At 40.2% G+C, this 14,236-nt stretch overlaps 1 protein-coding gene across 2 annotated transcripts in view; it reads left to right on the top strand.

Annotated features, from left to right (window-relative positions):
- Window positions 1-12,723, top strand: part of SLC17A8 (solute carrier family 17 member 8) — a gene marked incomplete at its 3' end in the record, with an annotated part of 31,770 nt that extends 19,047 nt beyond the window's left edge. For both annotated transcript variants that reach the window (XM_080363244.1, XM_080363243.1), the window contains 8 exons: window positions 318-405; window positions 3,231-3,317; window positions 4,213-4,349; window positions 5,915-6,064; window positions 8,766-8,898; window positions 10,177-10,287; window positions 11,639-11,766; window positions 12,385-12,723. In XM_080363244.1, the coding sequence (XP_080219370.1) occupies window positions 318-405; window positions 3,231-3,317; window positions 4,213-4,349; window positions 5,915-6,064; window positions 8,766-8,898; window positions 10,177-10,287; window positions 11,639-11,766; window positions 12,385-12,723 (1,173 nt within the window). The remainder of the gene's footprint in view (window positions 1-317; window positions 406-3,230; window positions 3,318-4,212; window positions 4,350-5,914; window positions 6,065-8,765; window positions 8,899-10,176; window positions 10,288-11,638; window positions 11,767-12,384) is intronic.
- Window positions 12,724-14,236: the final 1,513 nt, after the last annotated feature.

Here is a 14,236-nt window from a genome sequence, read left to right as displayed (position 1 = left end):
TTATATTTTAAAGTTTGCTTAAGAAGAAATATAAAGTTTAGGTTTCTGATGTTGCAGTTTGATCTATTTTAGCTTACTTTTGCTATCCACTGCATGTACAAAACAGCATTTTTAGCCCAGAACATATTACCAAGTATTAGTGATTATGCAAATTAGTATGATAACTTCGTACCCAGACAGAGCTCTTCCAGGCTTACCAAACCTTTCCTACATCATGCCACTGAGACAAAGAGCTAGACAGGTCGGACAGTGTCAGCGACTGACTGAAGTAGGAATGCAGTGAAAGCAACTCACATGATGTGTGAAATGTCTCCCAGGGTGTCACCTACCCAGCCTGCCACGGGATGTGGAGTAAGTGGGCTCCTCCGCTGGAGAGAAGTAGGTTGGCCACCACATCGTTCTGTGGTAAGTTGACAGGTTTATATGGTTTATGTAAGCACATATTCCTATTAGATGTGATTAGACATGATTTAAAAGAGAAATGCAAACCCTCTGCCCTTTACTGCACCTGCTCACATATCCATTGGGCTTGTACTCTGAGCTCAGGAGCCTGAGAGTCTTTTTGTTTAATATGTCATCAGTTTATCATTTAAAGTCAACCCTCAGAATGGCTCTCATAGGAAATAAAACGGGTCTAAAAGTTTCACATGAGAGAAATCACACTTCTTTTATCATTTTTTTTTTTTCTTTTCCATTTGCTCCATCCTTAGAGATTCCATGTATTATACACATTGAACTGACCATCCTTAACAAGCATGCACTTTAAAACTATCTTAAAAGTACTGGAGTACTTTAGGCTGACTGCTCAATATATCGCAGCGAAGGTGAAGTAACTTATTGCCACTGGCTGTTCTGCTTCACTCTGCTTTGAATTATGATCAGCCCTCTGCTTTGCTCTCTTCTCCGGCTCCCTTTCCAATGCCGACAGCTGGCTTTCTGGAAGATGGCTTGTGGGAAATTTCAGATGACTTAGGTGAGAGGAACCCAGTGGAAAGATGGGAGAAATCAAACTCTCTCATTATGTTTGGAGTGTTTGTAGCCTCTGGCAAGAGTTTTAAACCTCATTGTGAAGCAGGGAGCAGGAAAAATACTGAGGTTTTACACCTTGTTCTTCAAGGAAGAAAACCTCTTTTTGCTTGCAGCAACACTAATGAGAAGGAGGGAAAAAAGGGATTTTCTACTTTTAATTTAATTCTCCAGGCTGCAGCTTTTGCTGCAGGTCACTCTGTGCTACTACAGTTTCTTTCCAGAAAAGATTGTTGTGAGTGTCACACCTGTCTGGTCCTTTCCCGGGTCTAGCCTGAGCTGTCTCCACCTCATACACTCTCCTACCTAATGTCTTCATCTTCTTTCTGTAACCCTGTAATCTTCAATTAGCTGCTAATTCCAGGGAAAATAATCAATGTTAATATCTCTTTACCAGCTCCAGGCTTGGTTTAGGTATATGGCTAAACATAATGAAGGTAAGGCATAATCCAAGTATACTCCCTCTGCATTGTTACCCTAAAAAGTCCAGATATGCAGAGTACAGTGTAGGAATGATTCTGCTGTAGTTTCAGATGCACTGTATTGGCAGTGAAGGAAAAGGCACTGCTCACTACTTCACTCTCTCATTTCCCTCTAATACACTTTCATAATCTGTATTGGGTGTATCCTTTTCTAACATGGGAATTGGAACAGTGAGTGGATGTCTAATAACACTGGAGAAAAGTCAGAAACAGTAGGACTTTGAAGACTAAGTAATTCAGAAAGGTGGAAGAGAAAATAATGAAAATAAAGGCAGGTGGTGGGGTAAAGGCAGCTAACACTGAATGTCTGTGAGAGAGAATATTTAATAGAAACTGTAACAGCCAGAGGAAAAATGAATCTGTCCATTGGCAGTGGAACTGGAAGTCTAGGGAAAACACAGCACTAAAATACAGGAGAAGGGGTAAAAGGAGTGAAAGAGGAGAAAGAAAAGCAACTTTTCATATTATGGGAATTTGATTTTTACTATAGATTGCTCCAGGATTTAGTGCTTACTTAGGTATTTCCATTTTCCGTAGAAGAACAGATCAAAAGAGAAGCCCCTCCACCCTCAATGCTCTGCCCTCAAAATTCTAGCACTGGGTAGACAAAGATCCATTATGCAGTGAAGCACCTTTTTTAGTGGCTACAGATTGCAATACTTGCACTCGAAAGGTGCACAGGAACAGTGGAAAAAATAGGAAACCCCATGTTAACCAGGTTCCTGATTTCTCTGCCTGTTTTCTTGCCTGGGGCTTTGCTGTTGCTGTAGGAAAAATGAATTACGCAGAGAGGAGTGAGAAGGATCACTCTGAACCATTGCAGAGCAGTATTTGCTAATGAGTAGAGCATTACCAAATGTTCGTTAACAAAGTGTGTTATACTCTCAAAACTACAAGTACCTAATTTCCTAGAATAATTCGAAGCAACACTTCTCGTATGTGAAGCCACTGGCACCTTCTTGCACTGAAACCAAATCTCCATATTGCAGGAATTCTCACTAAGCTCCTAATGGAAATTCCTTTCTAAGCACTTAGGTGCTCATCTCTTTGTACAAGTCACCTGGAAACATCTTTCTTCAGCATTATATGTTTCCCAATAAGAAACTTTGGCACAGATCACTTTTTAATGCTTTTTTCCCAGTCAACTTTTGGCTGTTTATTCCAGCTGTTGTTCATCCCGTTGATAGGAGCTAAACATGGTTAAACAGACTCAGGATTGGTCTGAACAACCCCTCCACTAGCAGCACTTGTGGGATCATGGGGCTAGAGCCATGACAAAGCCTCCCAGAATATCTACAACCATCAGGATGTCTGAACATGAAGAAAGATTCTGCAATTTGGGACATTAGCTTCTCTGGAGTTCACCTCAGATGCACAGGGTTAGGAGGGATTCTCCACTTCAGTGCATATAGCTTATGTTTCCGTGGTGGTTTACCATCAGCTTCAGCTTTACAAATCCCATTTACCTACAGAGCACAGCCCTTCTAGCTGCAAAATGAGACTCGTAATCCCACACCAATGAGGGCCAGTTCTTCCCACCACCCCAAGATAAATTTGACAGTTGCCATCCCATTGCCCATGTTCACAAGAAAGCATCGTGCCAATCAGCCAGAGGTGTCCCTCCAGTTCTTCCCCCATGAGCACCTGCCTGGATCATCTGCACTGGAGGCTGGGCTTGCCTGTCATAGCTGACATGTTTTCTTAATCCTTTTTTCTCCTCAGGGTCTTATGCTGGTGCAGTGGTTGCCATGCCACTGGCAGGTGTGCTAGTACAGTATATAGGATGGTCATCAGTCTTCTATATTTATGGTGAGTTGCTTAACCTGCCAGCAGTTTTGTTAAACCTGTACAGTGAGTATGGAACAAAGTTGTTTTGAGTAATGAACATCTTGCAAATTCATATTCAAATTTATTCCCTACTTATTGCAGCTTCTGAAAGCTGTTATTTTGTAATCATCTGTTGTAAAATGTTTTAAAATTGTAATGACCAGGCTACAGCCCACGGTCACCCAGTGGCAGGGTCGGATGCAGTTGCAAAGGTTGCTCTGTAGCACTAATACTCACGTAGTAAGTGTCCTGGAGTGCACACTGATAGCAAATACTACAGCATATGCTGCTGATGGGGAGCCGAATGCCTCTAAAACCTTCTGCCCTGAGACATCTGCCCCATCCTGCCCACCCTCGGTAAGAGCAGTGCCACCTCTACAACTGCTCCCATCACATGGGTACAACCTCATGCCTGATCTGTGGTGCCTTGTGCTTTCCCTCCCCATACATGGCAGAGCTGGCTCAAACCCGGCCTTAAGCAGCAGCAACCCTGTTAAGATGGGATTTCTCTGGAGATGCAGAACGCACCATAAGATTTGCCATTGCAAGCTGATTTTGAAGTTCTTCTATGCAGATTGTGAGCATGTTTTGACAAATATGGTATTTTCCTTCTCTAGGTCACACATAAAGCTTTGTTTATGCCTTATCTCTGCCCCATATATATCATGTAATACAGGTGACACAATGTTCAAATGATTTGCAAGCAGGCATACAATATACAAAGAGTTACTTAATCGTATTTTCTTACTTTCCTGGACATATTTTCCCCACAGATTTGGTTTAACTGACTCTTGAAACAAACTTCAAGGCCTGTAGATACTGAAGTGTGACTGTATTGGTTTTTAAAAACTGAGCTTTGCTTCTCCTGCCTCTCCAGGAATGTTTGGGATTGTTTGGTACATGTTCTGGCTGCTTCATGCCTATGAGAGCCCTGCTGCACATCCAACAATAACCAATGAAGAAAGGATATATATAGAAACAAGTATTGGAGAAGGAGCCAGTGCTAGTGCAAGTGTAAGTAAAAAAGGCTTTTCTGATTATGATTCGTGAGCTTTTTAGACAAGATCAGCATATGACTGGATGTATACTATCAGCTGCAGAAGAGCAGCAGAACTATTTGTTGTTGACGTTCAGGGGCTTTTCCTTTCATGAAAGTTACAGGATCAGGCTCACGAATCTGGACAGGACAAGTTCAACAACAGGCAAAACACATCATGCTGTGTCAGCTTTCAGTTTATGGGGCATGTCTAATCTAGGGAGGGGAAGGAATTGAGGAGAGAGAGAACCACACACTGATCTGCTTCTCTTGAGTAACTATCATGTTTGTTTTTAAAAATATTAATGGCAATAGCTAAAGAAGAAACTGCCTACAGATGTTAAATTATCCAGCTGTATTTTGAAATCTTATTAAGGATGATTGATATTCTGAAAGCTTAAGGACAGGGTTTCTGCTCTGCTCGCTCTCACAGCAGCTCAGCTCATTGTTTTAGGATTTCGCTCTCTGAGATGATCCTGGAAGATCCTGGAAACTTAAAACTAAAACCTATTTTCCCATCAAACTTCTCCTAATTTCCTTAGATAACTTGTTTTCACTAGTGGTGAAAACTAGATCTGTTTCTTGTTAAAATATTCCTTCTTGGCTTTTACTCTAGAACATTCTGGAGTAACATAACTCCAAACTCTTTTCTCTACATGTTTTGTGTAATAGCCTTACTGAGAGTATAAAGTACCCATCTCTCCTTCTGGGCATGCTCTTCAAGTTTGGCTGGAGACACTCAGATCTTGGCTGGAGACACACTCAGTTGTTCCAAGCCATGGTTTTCCCCTTGCTGTACAGTGGTTTTATTACGTAGGACACTAGTACCACCACTGTGTTCACGCACAACCACAGGCATGCACTCGCCTGTAGAACACAACTACCGTTTTTTTTTAAAAAGTAGAATGTCAATGTATATTGCCGCAGTGACATATTTTGGCTTCTGATTTGAAGTCTATTATAAGTGAAAAGGACACTGAAACTTTTTTTAATTTTTTTTTCTTGCTGTATGGAGTATTGAGGCATAAATAAAAACTGAAAATGCCAATAGCAAGTTGTAGAAATTAAATCTTCTACTATAAGGATTTTATTTTGGCTGACTGAAATGAATTGGGTAGCTGCCTGTTGCTGCGCTACCACATATTTCTTAACTTGGATAATCCTTTTCTCACAATCCTTTCAGCAGAATATCTAAAACTGCATCATGCCAAAAAGTGGAGAATGGTACAAACTTTTCTCTAGTTTTCTTTGCTTCTGTTACTGATTCTGTTATCCCAGTAGCAAGATTCCAGAAGACCTTGTGTAATTTCAGTAAGTAGAGTAATAATAGTAGAGTAGGCATCTTAAGAATCCTGAATATCCTAAGAATGTTTTTTTACTTGTCTTTTGCCAGTAATCCAGGAGATACCTTTCACTTGCATTGTAAGTGTTTTCAGTACAAATCAGATGCAATGTACTGGATAGTCAGATACTAAAAGGTACTGGGATCTTTACTCTGCTATTTGCCTACTCATTTTTTTTTTTCTTTTTTTTTTTCCCCCAGAAATTTAGTACACCCTGGAAGAGATTTTTCACTTCAATGCCAGTTTATGCAATCATTGTGGCAAACTTTTGCAGAAGTTGGACCTTCTACTTGCTCCTTATAAGTCAACCTGCTTACTTTGAAGAAGTCTTTGGGTTTGCGATAAGTAAGGTAAATGTCTGAGATGAAGCAGCAATATCCAGACCTCACCCTAGGACGTGCAGGGTGCTTAAAGATTCCCAGATCTCTCTGGAGTAATTACAGTAGATTATTCACTGTAGTTGGCATGACATGCTTCTGGTGATCTGACAGAGGGAAAAGTTTGTTAGCATCAAATTATTAGCAAAAAGAAAGAACTGAAAAGTTGTTTTGGGAAAGTTGATTTAAAAACCACATATAATGAAAAGCACAATGTAAGTAAATAGAAATGCATGTCTTGTTTCGTGCCAGCAGATTAGCATTACTTTCCAGGTAATTTTTATCCCTTTTTTAATTTTTTTTTTTTTTTTTTTTTTTTTAATTACTTTCCATTGACAATGAGAGGTCAAATTCTGTATGAACTTATATTGCCTTCCACTGCCACTTCTTCATTAAAGCCAGTATTATTGCACTCCCGCTTCAGAGCATGAACGAGGACTTCAGAATATTTGTTCCAGAAAAGTTTTCCCAAAATTACTTTAAAGAAACCTTCTTGCTGTATTGTGAATTATTTTCAAGCAAGTGTAATCCTGCAAGCTGAAAACAAACAACATCATGGTCTGGGAGCACTAGTGTGTCCAGGTTCTGTAATGCTGTCATGATAGCAATGATACTCTGAATGGCCAAGAGCAGCATGGAGGTGAAGAACATGGCTATTAAGACAAAACAGGTTTGTTTATTCTGAATTGCCTTTCATACATCTGAGGGTTTCACCTCTGTGTGACTCACTAGTTAAAAATTTATGTAAAACTAACTCAGTGTCAATGTAAGGAGGTAGCATGTCCTAAAAAATAAACTCAAACTTCTCACTAAATTACTTCTTCAAAGAAAAGCTTCTGGAAAATGACATGCTGATCACTGGAACTCCACCAAATAGTCTTTTTGCATATCTGGGATAAGTACCAGAGCTAACAGAAACAGTAATAACCCTTTGGTGGAAAATCCATCAAGGGGAAGTCACACTTGACCAACTTGATAAACTTCTACAATGAAATGACTGGCCTGGTAGACAAGGAGAGAGCAGAGGATATTGTCTATCTAGTCTTTGATAAGGTCTTTAACACCATTAGGGGAACAAAGATGATTAAGGGGGTGGAACATCTCCCTTATGAGGAAAGGCTGAGGGAACTGGGTCTCTTCAGTGTGGAGAAGAGGAGACTGAGGGGTGCCCTTATTAATGTTTACAAATATATAAAGGGTGAGTGTCATGAGGATGGAGCCAGGCTCTTCTCTGTAACAACCAATGGTAAGACAAGGGGTAATGGCTTCAAACTGGAACACAGGAGGTTCCACTTAAATTTGAGAAGAAACTTCTTCTCAGCGAGGGTAACAGAACACTGGAACAGGCTGCCCAGGGGTGTTGTGGAGTCTCCTTCTCTGGAGACATTCAAAACCCTCCTGGACACCTTCCTGTGTAACCTCATCTAGGTGTTCGTGCTCTGGCAGGGGGATTGGACTAGATGATCTTTCGAGGTCCTTTCCAATCCCTAACGTTCTGTGATTCTGTGATCTCCCATAAGATCCTCATAGACAAGATGTTGATATATGGGCTGGTTAAGCAGTGAGGTGGATTGAAAACTGACTGAATTGCTGGGTCCAGAGGGTAGTGATCACTAGCACAAAGTCTAGCTGGAGGCCAGTAGCTAGCAGTGTGCCCCAGGGGTCAATACTGCATCTGATCCTGTTTGACATCTTCATTAATGATGTGGATGATGGAGCAGAGTGCACCCTCAGCAAGGTTGCAGATGACACAAAACTGGGAGGAGAGGCTGATATGCCAGAGAGTTGTATTGCCATCCTGACGGATCTTGACAGGGTGTAGGAACCTCATGGAATTCACCAAGGGGAAGTGAAAAGTCCTCCACCAGGGGAGGAACAAACCCATGCACCAGTACATGCAGAAGGGCCACCCAGCTGGAAAGCAGCTTTGTAGAAGAGTTCCTGGGGCTCCTGGTGGACACTGGGTTGAACATGAGCCAGCCATGTGCCTCTGCAGTAAAGACAGTGAATGGTATCCTGTGCTTCATTAGGCAAAGTATTGCCAGCAGGTGGAGGAAGATGATCTTTCCCCTCTACAGAGCACTGATGAGGCCATACCTGGAGTACCGTGTTCCAAGCTCTCTGGTACAAGAGAGACATGGATATACTGGAGAGAGTCTAATGAAGGTCCTCAAAGATGATTAAGGAACTGGAGCCTCTCTGGTTCCTATGAGGAAAGGCTGAGAGAACTGGGACTACTTAGCCTGGAGAAGGCTCAGGGGGATCTCAGTGGTATTTACAAATACCTCATGGAAGGGTGCAAAGAAGACAGAGCCAGGCTTTTCTCAGTAGTGCTCAGTGACAGGACCAGAGGCAACAGGAACTTTCAAAAACACAGGAGGTCCCATCTGAACATTAGTAAACACTTTTTTACTCTGAGGGTGACCAAGCACTTGCAGAGGTTGCCAAGAGAGGTTGTGCCTAAAGTCACCCCATCCTAAGGTCACCCAGGTCTTGGTTGCAGGTTCTATTGGAGGAAAAGTTGACAATCCTCCCACACAAGATCCAGAATAAATATGTGTCCAGTGGGAGGCGTGGAGAAAGAAGAGGTGAAGAAGAAGAATGGTTCCTGTTCTCCTCCCCCTAACCCTTGAGGGTGAACACAAACCCTAAACACTCATTTGTCTAATTGCAGGTTGGCCTTTTGTCAGCAGTTCCCCACATGGTCATGACAATCATCGTACCTATTGGAGGGCAGCTAGCTGACTTCTTACGTAGCAGGAAGATTTTAACCACTACCACTGTAAGGAAGGTCATGAACTGTGGAGGTACTATTGGTTTCTGAAAATTTGATTTTTCAATTGTGTGTTGCAGTTGATGCAAATATCATAGTTTGGTCCATGTTTAATTGTAACAAGAGGCAAATTACTTTAGATTGCATCTGCAGCTGGTTAATCTGAAGCATTTGATGGAGAGCTGATGGTAAATGTTCTCATGGTATAAATCCTTGCTCATATAAGCATGTTTTAAACAGAGAGAAGGTGAGAAGCCTGGTTAAAAATTAAAAGAGCAATAGGGGGCCCAGAAGACTAGTGTGATCAAATGGGCTTCATTCTGTGAACTTTTACAGAAAAAGTTAACCATGTACTGTGGTGCTGGGGAGACCCTTTCCCAGTGGATACAGCCTTGCAGTAACTGGCACATGGGAAGGTGCTACTTTCAGCAGAACCCACTGGCAAGTTTAGGCTGGAAGGGTTGGGTAAAAAAAACAGCCACCAGACAGGGCAGACAGACTCATTTTTACTTAGCACAAAATAATTAGTTTCCAATTCAGTCACTAAACTCAAAAATCAATAACATCTACATGTAAGGAAGATACTAAATTAGAGCAAAAATTTCAAGGCAGATATCCTATGGAGTTGCTGTCTTCTGCCAGTTCCTGGCTTACATAATTTATGGATGGCATAGGCTGCCTGAAACAGAGATGCCTGCAGTCAGAGATGCCATGCAGCTTGGCTACGCAGATACAACAGATACTCAAGGCAATTGTGCTTTCAGGGTGCATTTACAGTGCCATTAAAAACAAAACAAAACAAAACAAAAGGATTGTAATGTTACATACTAGAAAACACTGTCTTGCAGTAATGGCAGGGACTGGAACTTCCCTGTGATACCTAGGGCTGTCCTATTGTGTTGGTGGCACCCTTGTCTGAAAAATGGTCTTTTGCTCCATTTGCCAAGAACATCTCAAATCACTGCAACCACAAAAAACTGGAAGCAAAAAGTATTTTCTCCTTTCCCTACCACATTTATGTGTTTGTGAATTTTTCAGTACTTTGCATAGAGTCACTTTCTCACAATTTTCCTGTGTTGCTCAGTGAGTTAATGCCACCAGTTTTTTGGGTCACTTACACAGCAATGAGGAGAAAAAAAGCATATTCTCAAACATGTGAATCCACAAAGCTGCCAAATATGTTCAAGAATAACTGTAAGATATGAAAGGGATTTTGTCTCATTTTAAGTTGCTACTCTGGCTAGACCTTATTGGTATCTCTGTGACTAATAGTAATTCAAGTGTAATTTATTTCCATGTGTTTAATTTGAAGGCTTTGGGATGGAAGCAACCTTGCTTTTGGTGGTTGGTTATTCTCACACAAAAGTTGTGGCTATTTCTTTTCTGGTGTTAGCAGTAGGCTTCAGTGGCTTCGCAATTTCAGGTAAGAGTTATTCTTATTATTGGTTTTACTATTAGTGATAAAAGTGATGTTACTATCCTCGCTGTTGTTACTCATAATTTCAATTATTCTGTTTGCTCTTAAAGTGGCTGTTTATGAGGTATTCCCTATTTCTTCCCCTATCAGAAATAATTTACTTCAGTGTCTATGAAACATGTTGCACACAGGACACGAAGCTTTTAAAGAACCTGCTCTTTATTGATTCTGGTTTACATCAGTTTTGTGTTGTTATTTTCTAATATATTTTACAGTACGAGCCACTTTTTCTTCTTGCATAAACAGTATCCCTAAAAGGAGAGGGAATTACTCTGGAATGATTAGTTGCTAAAAGGCTATCAGTTGCAACCCTGCTCCCAGCACTAGCTGACAGTTTCTGCTTTCTAGGTCAGTTCTCTCTGTCATGTGCTGTAACCAGCCCTTCTCCAGAACTGCCATTTCTAACACTTTCTAACACTCACCAATTTCAGATTGACTTTTGTAGCTCCAAGAGTGCCATTATTATTAAAAAAAAAACACTTTTTTTTTTTTTTTTATGAAGATGGAAAGCTATCAGCTAGCAGACTGCCAAGAAGATGGATCTATTGAGCAAAATTGACTAGCGGAATAACTGCTAGTCTTCAGTTGTTTCAGGATTATGCAGATGGGAAATAGTTTTGCTACTCACTTATGAGGTGCTTGCATTGATTCCTATCAATCAATTTTTGTTGCAGTATTTTCCCAGTACTCAGCTTTTTACTGTATTTAATCCTATGGACTTGGAATTCATCATCATACTTTCTTGTGGTCATCCATAGCTCACATGACTAGTTTTCATTACCTAAGGCAAGATGTGATTTTCACTATTTGTTTTTATTTCTTAATGAAATATATGCCCAGATGACCTGCTACTGTAAGGGTAATTATTTTTTCTAATGCTTTATATATATCTATAGATAGATATATACATAATGTCATTAAACTGCTACTTAAAGTACTGGAAAACATGTATTAAAAAACACTACTACCTAGATAAAAATATATCAGATATCTGACAAACATGAGGCATTCATTCAATAATTGCAAATGTTTGCTGAACAGATACTTTAAACGAGCCCAGAGCAAGCTGTATGTTCTATGCAACATCATCCCCACAGGTGGGGAAAAAGGAGGTTTTAAAAAGGAATAGAGAGTTGCAACATATCTTCCATCTTTATCACAAATAACATACTACACTTCTTTCTCATATAGATGGTAATGGCTTCTTGAAGCTTCTTTGGCCAGAACAGATGTTGAAAGCGCAGTTGCCTGCTAGCGCAAATCTGTAGAGCTGACCATTGTCTGTCATTTGCTGTAGGATTCAATGTGAATCACTTGGACATAGCCCCACGTTATGCCAGCATTCTGATGGGGATCTCCAACGGCGTGGGGACACTGTCGGGCATGGTTTGCCCACTCATCGTTGGTGCAATGACAAAACATAAGGTAAGCTTTCTTCATGTTTTCTAGGAGAAGGATTAGGTAATGCAACAAAAGTTAAGACATTCCAAAGCTTTCTTGTAACTCCATCTCATAACTGATCTCTGCAGCTGTTTTCAGGTGTTGTTTGTTCCGAACATTCAGTTTTACAATATCACGGGGTCAGATTCTTAGCTATTATAAACTAATTATCTGTGTAGGGAGATACTATTTTATACCACCAGAGGCTGGGTCTCTGCAGTATCTCCGTACTACTGGGTAATGCTTATAGGACTTGGGAAACCCTCTACAATGCATCTTTGGTAGGGTTCCTAAGCAATCACTTATTTACAACAAGATTAACTTAGTTGTTAAAGGAATTCCTGCATTTCCAGCTCATGAATATTTCAAATGCAAGAGAGAAACTTCAACATGAGAAAAAAAAATATCCCATGTTTTATTTTATTAGGCATTGTTAGGAAAAAAAAAAAAATCTTCACAATGACTCATAAATTATTATATCTGTAACATCAGGAATAAAACACTGATGACAGTCATTGTTCAATATGTGCTAATTCATGGTCTGTTTCAGAGATAATATTTCTTTTTATTGCAAACTTAATGAGACCTACATGGTTCTTTCAGACCCGGGAAGAATGGCAAAACGTCTTTCTAATCGCAGCACTGGTGCATTACAGTGGAGTGATATTCTATGCTATCTTTGCTTCTGGGGAGAAACAGGAATGGGCTGACCCTGAAAACCTCAATGAAGAGAAATGTGGCATAATTGATCAGGATGAATTAGCTGAAGAAACAGAGATGAACAATGAAACTTTTTTAAGTCCAAAGAAAACGTATGGTGCTACCAGTCAAAACAGTGAAATACAGAGAAGGGAATGGAGAAAGCAAAAGCAAGTAACTCAAGACATGGAAGAACAGACTTCTTACCATTATGAAAATGGAAATTTTCAAGATTTGTCATAATACTTGAAATTGTAAGGTTTGTATAGCAGCTACTCCCATCCCCCCATTCTGCCTAGCTGCCCCAGATCATCTGGTATCCATATTTATTTTCTTATTCAATTGCGTAACACCTGGCCGTGTGGCTAAATGCAAGGAGTGGTAGTTCCCTTCTAATAGTGTGGTAGAGGGTTAACAACAATGAGACTGGGAGAAGTGATACTGAATCCTTGCTCAGCCATCGTATCGCCTTGGGAGGACCCATTAGGAGACAACCAGCCCTGGCAGAGATCCTGCTTGGTGCAAACCTATGGCTGTAGGAGCAATGAGTGCCCTCATCTTCTCGCCTGAACAGAGAAAGGACAAGATTGTATCAGGTGGTGGTTTCACAGTGATATGTGTTATTATGATGGCTCCAGTGGCATGAAAAGTCTGCCCTGAGTGGCCTTGCTTTGCCTTTTTAGGCTTTTGAGACTCTTAACCCATGTGAAATTGTAAGCTCATGCTGAAAGAAAAGTAGTTTTATGGCAGTAGGCTATAATGAATCACTAGTGGTCACTCAACAACAGGAAGAGGAACATGTAGCAGAGATGGCACAGTATTGCTTCAACAGTTCCTTCAAACTGATTGACAATCTGCTTTATATGTGTAGCCCACAGAGTCTGGATAAGGCAATAAAATGGATACTTGTGAGATTTCTTCCCCTACAAAGATTTTGTGCTGGCATGAAATAATTTTGAATACAAAATCATCGTTAGTGATGCAATATTATTAATCCTTATGAAAGGAAATCAGTCATGTCGGGATTAAGTTTCTCATTCAATTCATTATTGTGAAGTAACTTAAATATATTTTTCTAGTATTATACAGATAGAGTTACTGGTCTCAACACCAACAGTCCTCATCTAGGTAAACGAGCTTACTTACAGGAGTAAAGTCTTTAGTTCTGGATCTGTAACTTTTCAATGCCTCAAGTCTTGCTGTTGCTACAAATGACGTACTGTACTATTTGAGAGTTAACAGACTACCTATGTCTGAAAGTAATTTTCTTTTGCCATTGTTAAATGTTTGACAGTATAAAGTGGATTTAGCCTTTTTCTACCATTTTTAGAATCAAACAGTGGAGCATGCTGTATGACCTCAAGCAGCTGCAACTCAGAGACTCGTTGTGGCATTAACACTCTTTTCAGAATAGAGAATTTCAGTAAGCTGTGATTTAATTTGTCTTTCATTATGTTTACTGCCTCATTAAATTCAAGTGAATTTAAACCTAGACTAGCCTACGTTGTGCTTTGTGATGTTTCAGTATTATTGTTCTCAGGTACCATATGTAGCCACTGTGATGCACAGGAGATTTGAACATTTATAATATGTTTTGCTATTTTGTTGAAATGCAATTGAATACCATGAGTGGCATTACACTTGTACATTCGTTTGAATCCATGGATGACTTATCTTCCCTACAAATGTAATTAAACAGGGAGACCAGGAAGTTAGCTCATTCTCTTTTCACGTCTCTGGTTCCTTCTCTACCTAG

This window comes from Nesoenas mayeri (assembly GCF_963082525.1).
Source record: "Nesoenas mayeri genome assembly, chromosome: 1".
Classification (NCBI taxonomy): domain Eukaryota; kingdom Metazoa; phylum Chordata; class Aves; order Columbiformes; family Columbidae; genus Nesoenas; species Nesoenas mayeri.
Note: the sequence above shows the minus strand (reverse complement) of the source record. Positions and strands in the feature narration are given on the sequence as shown.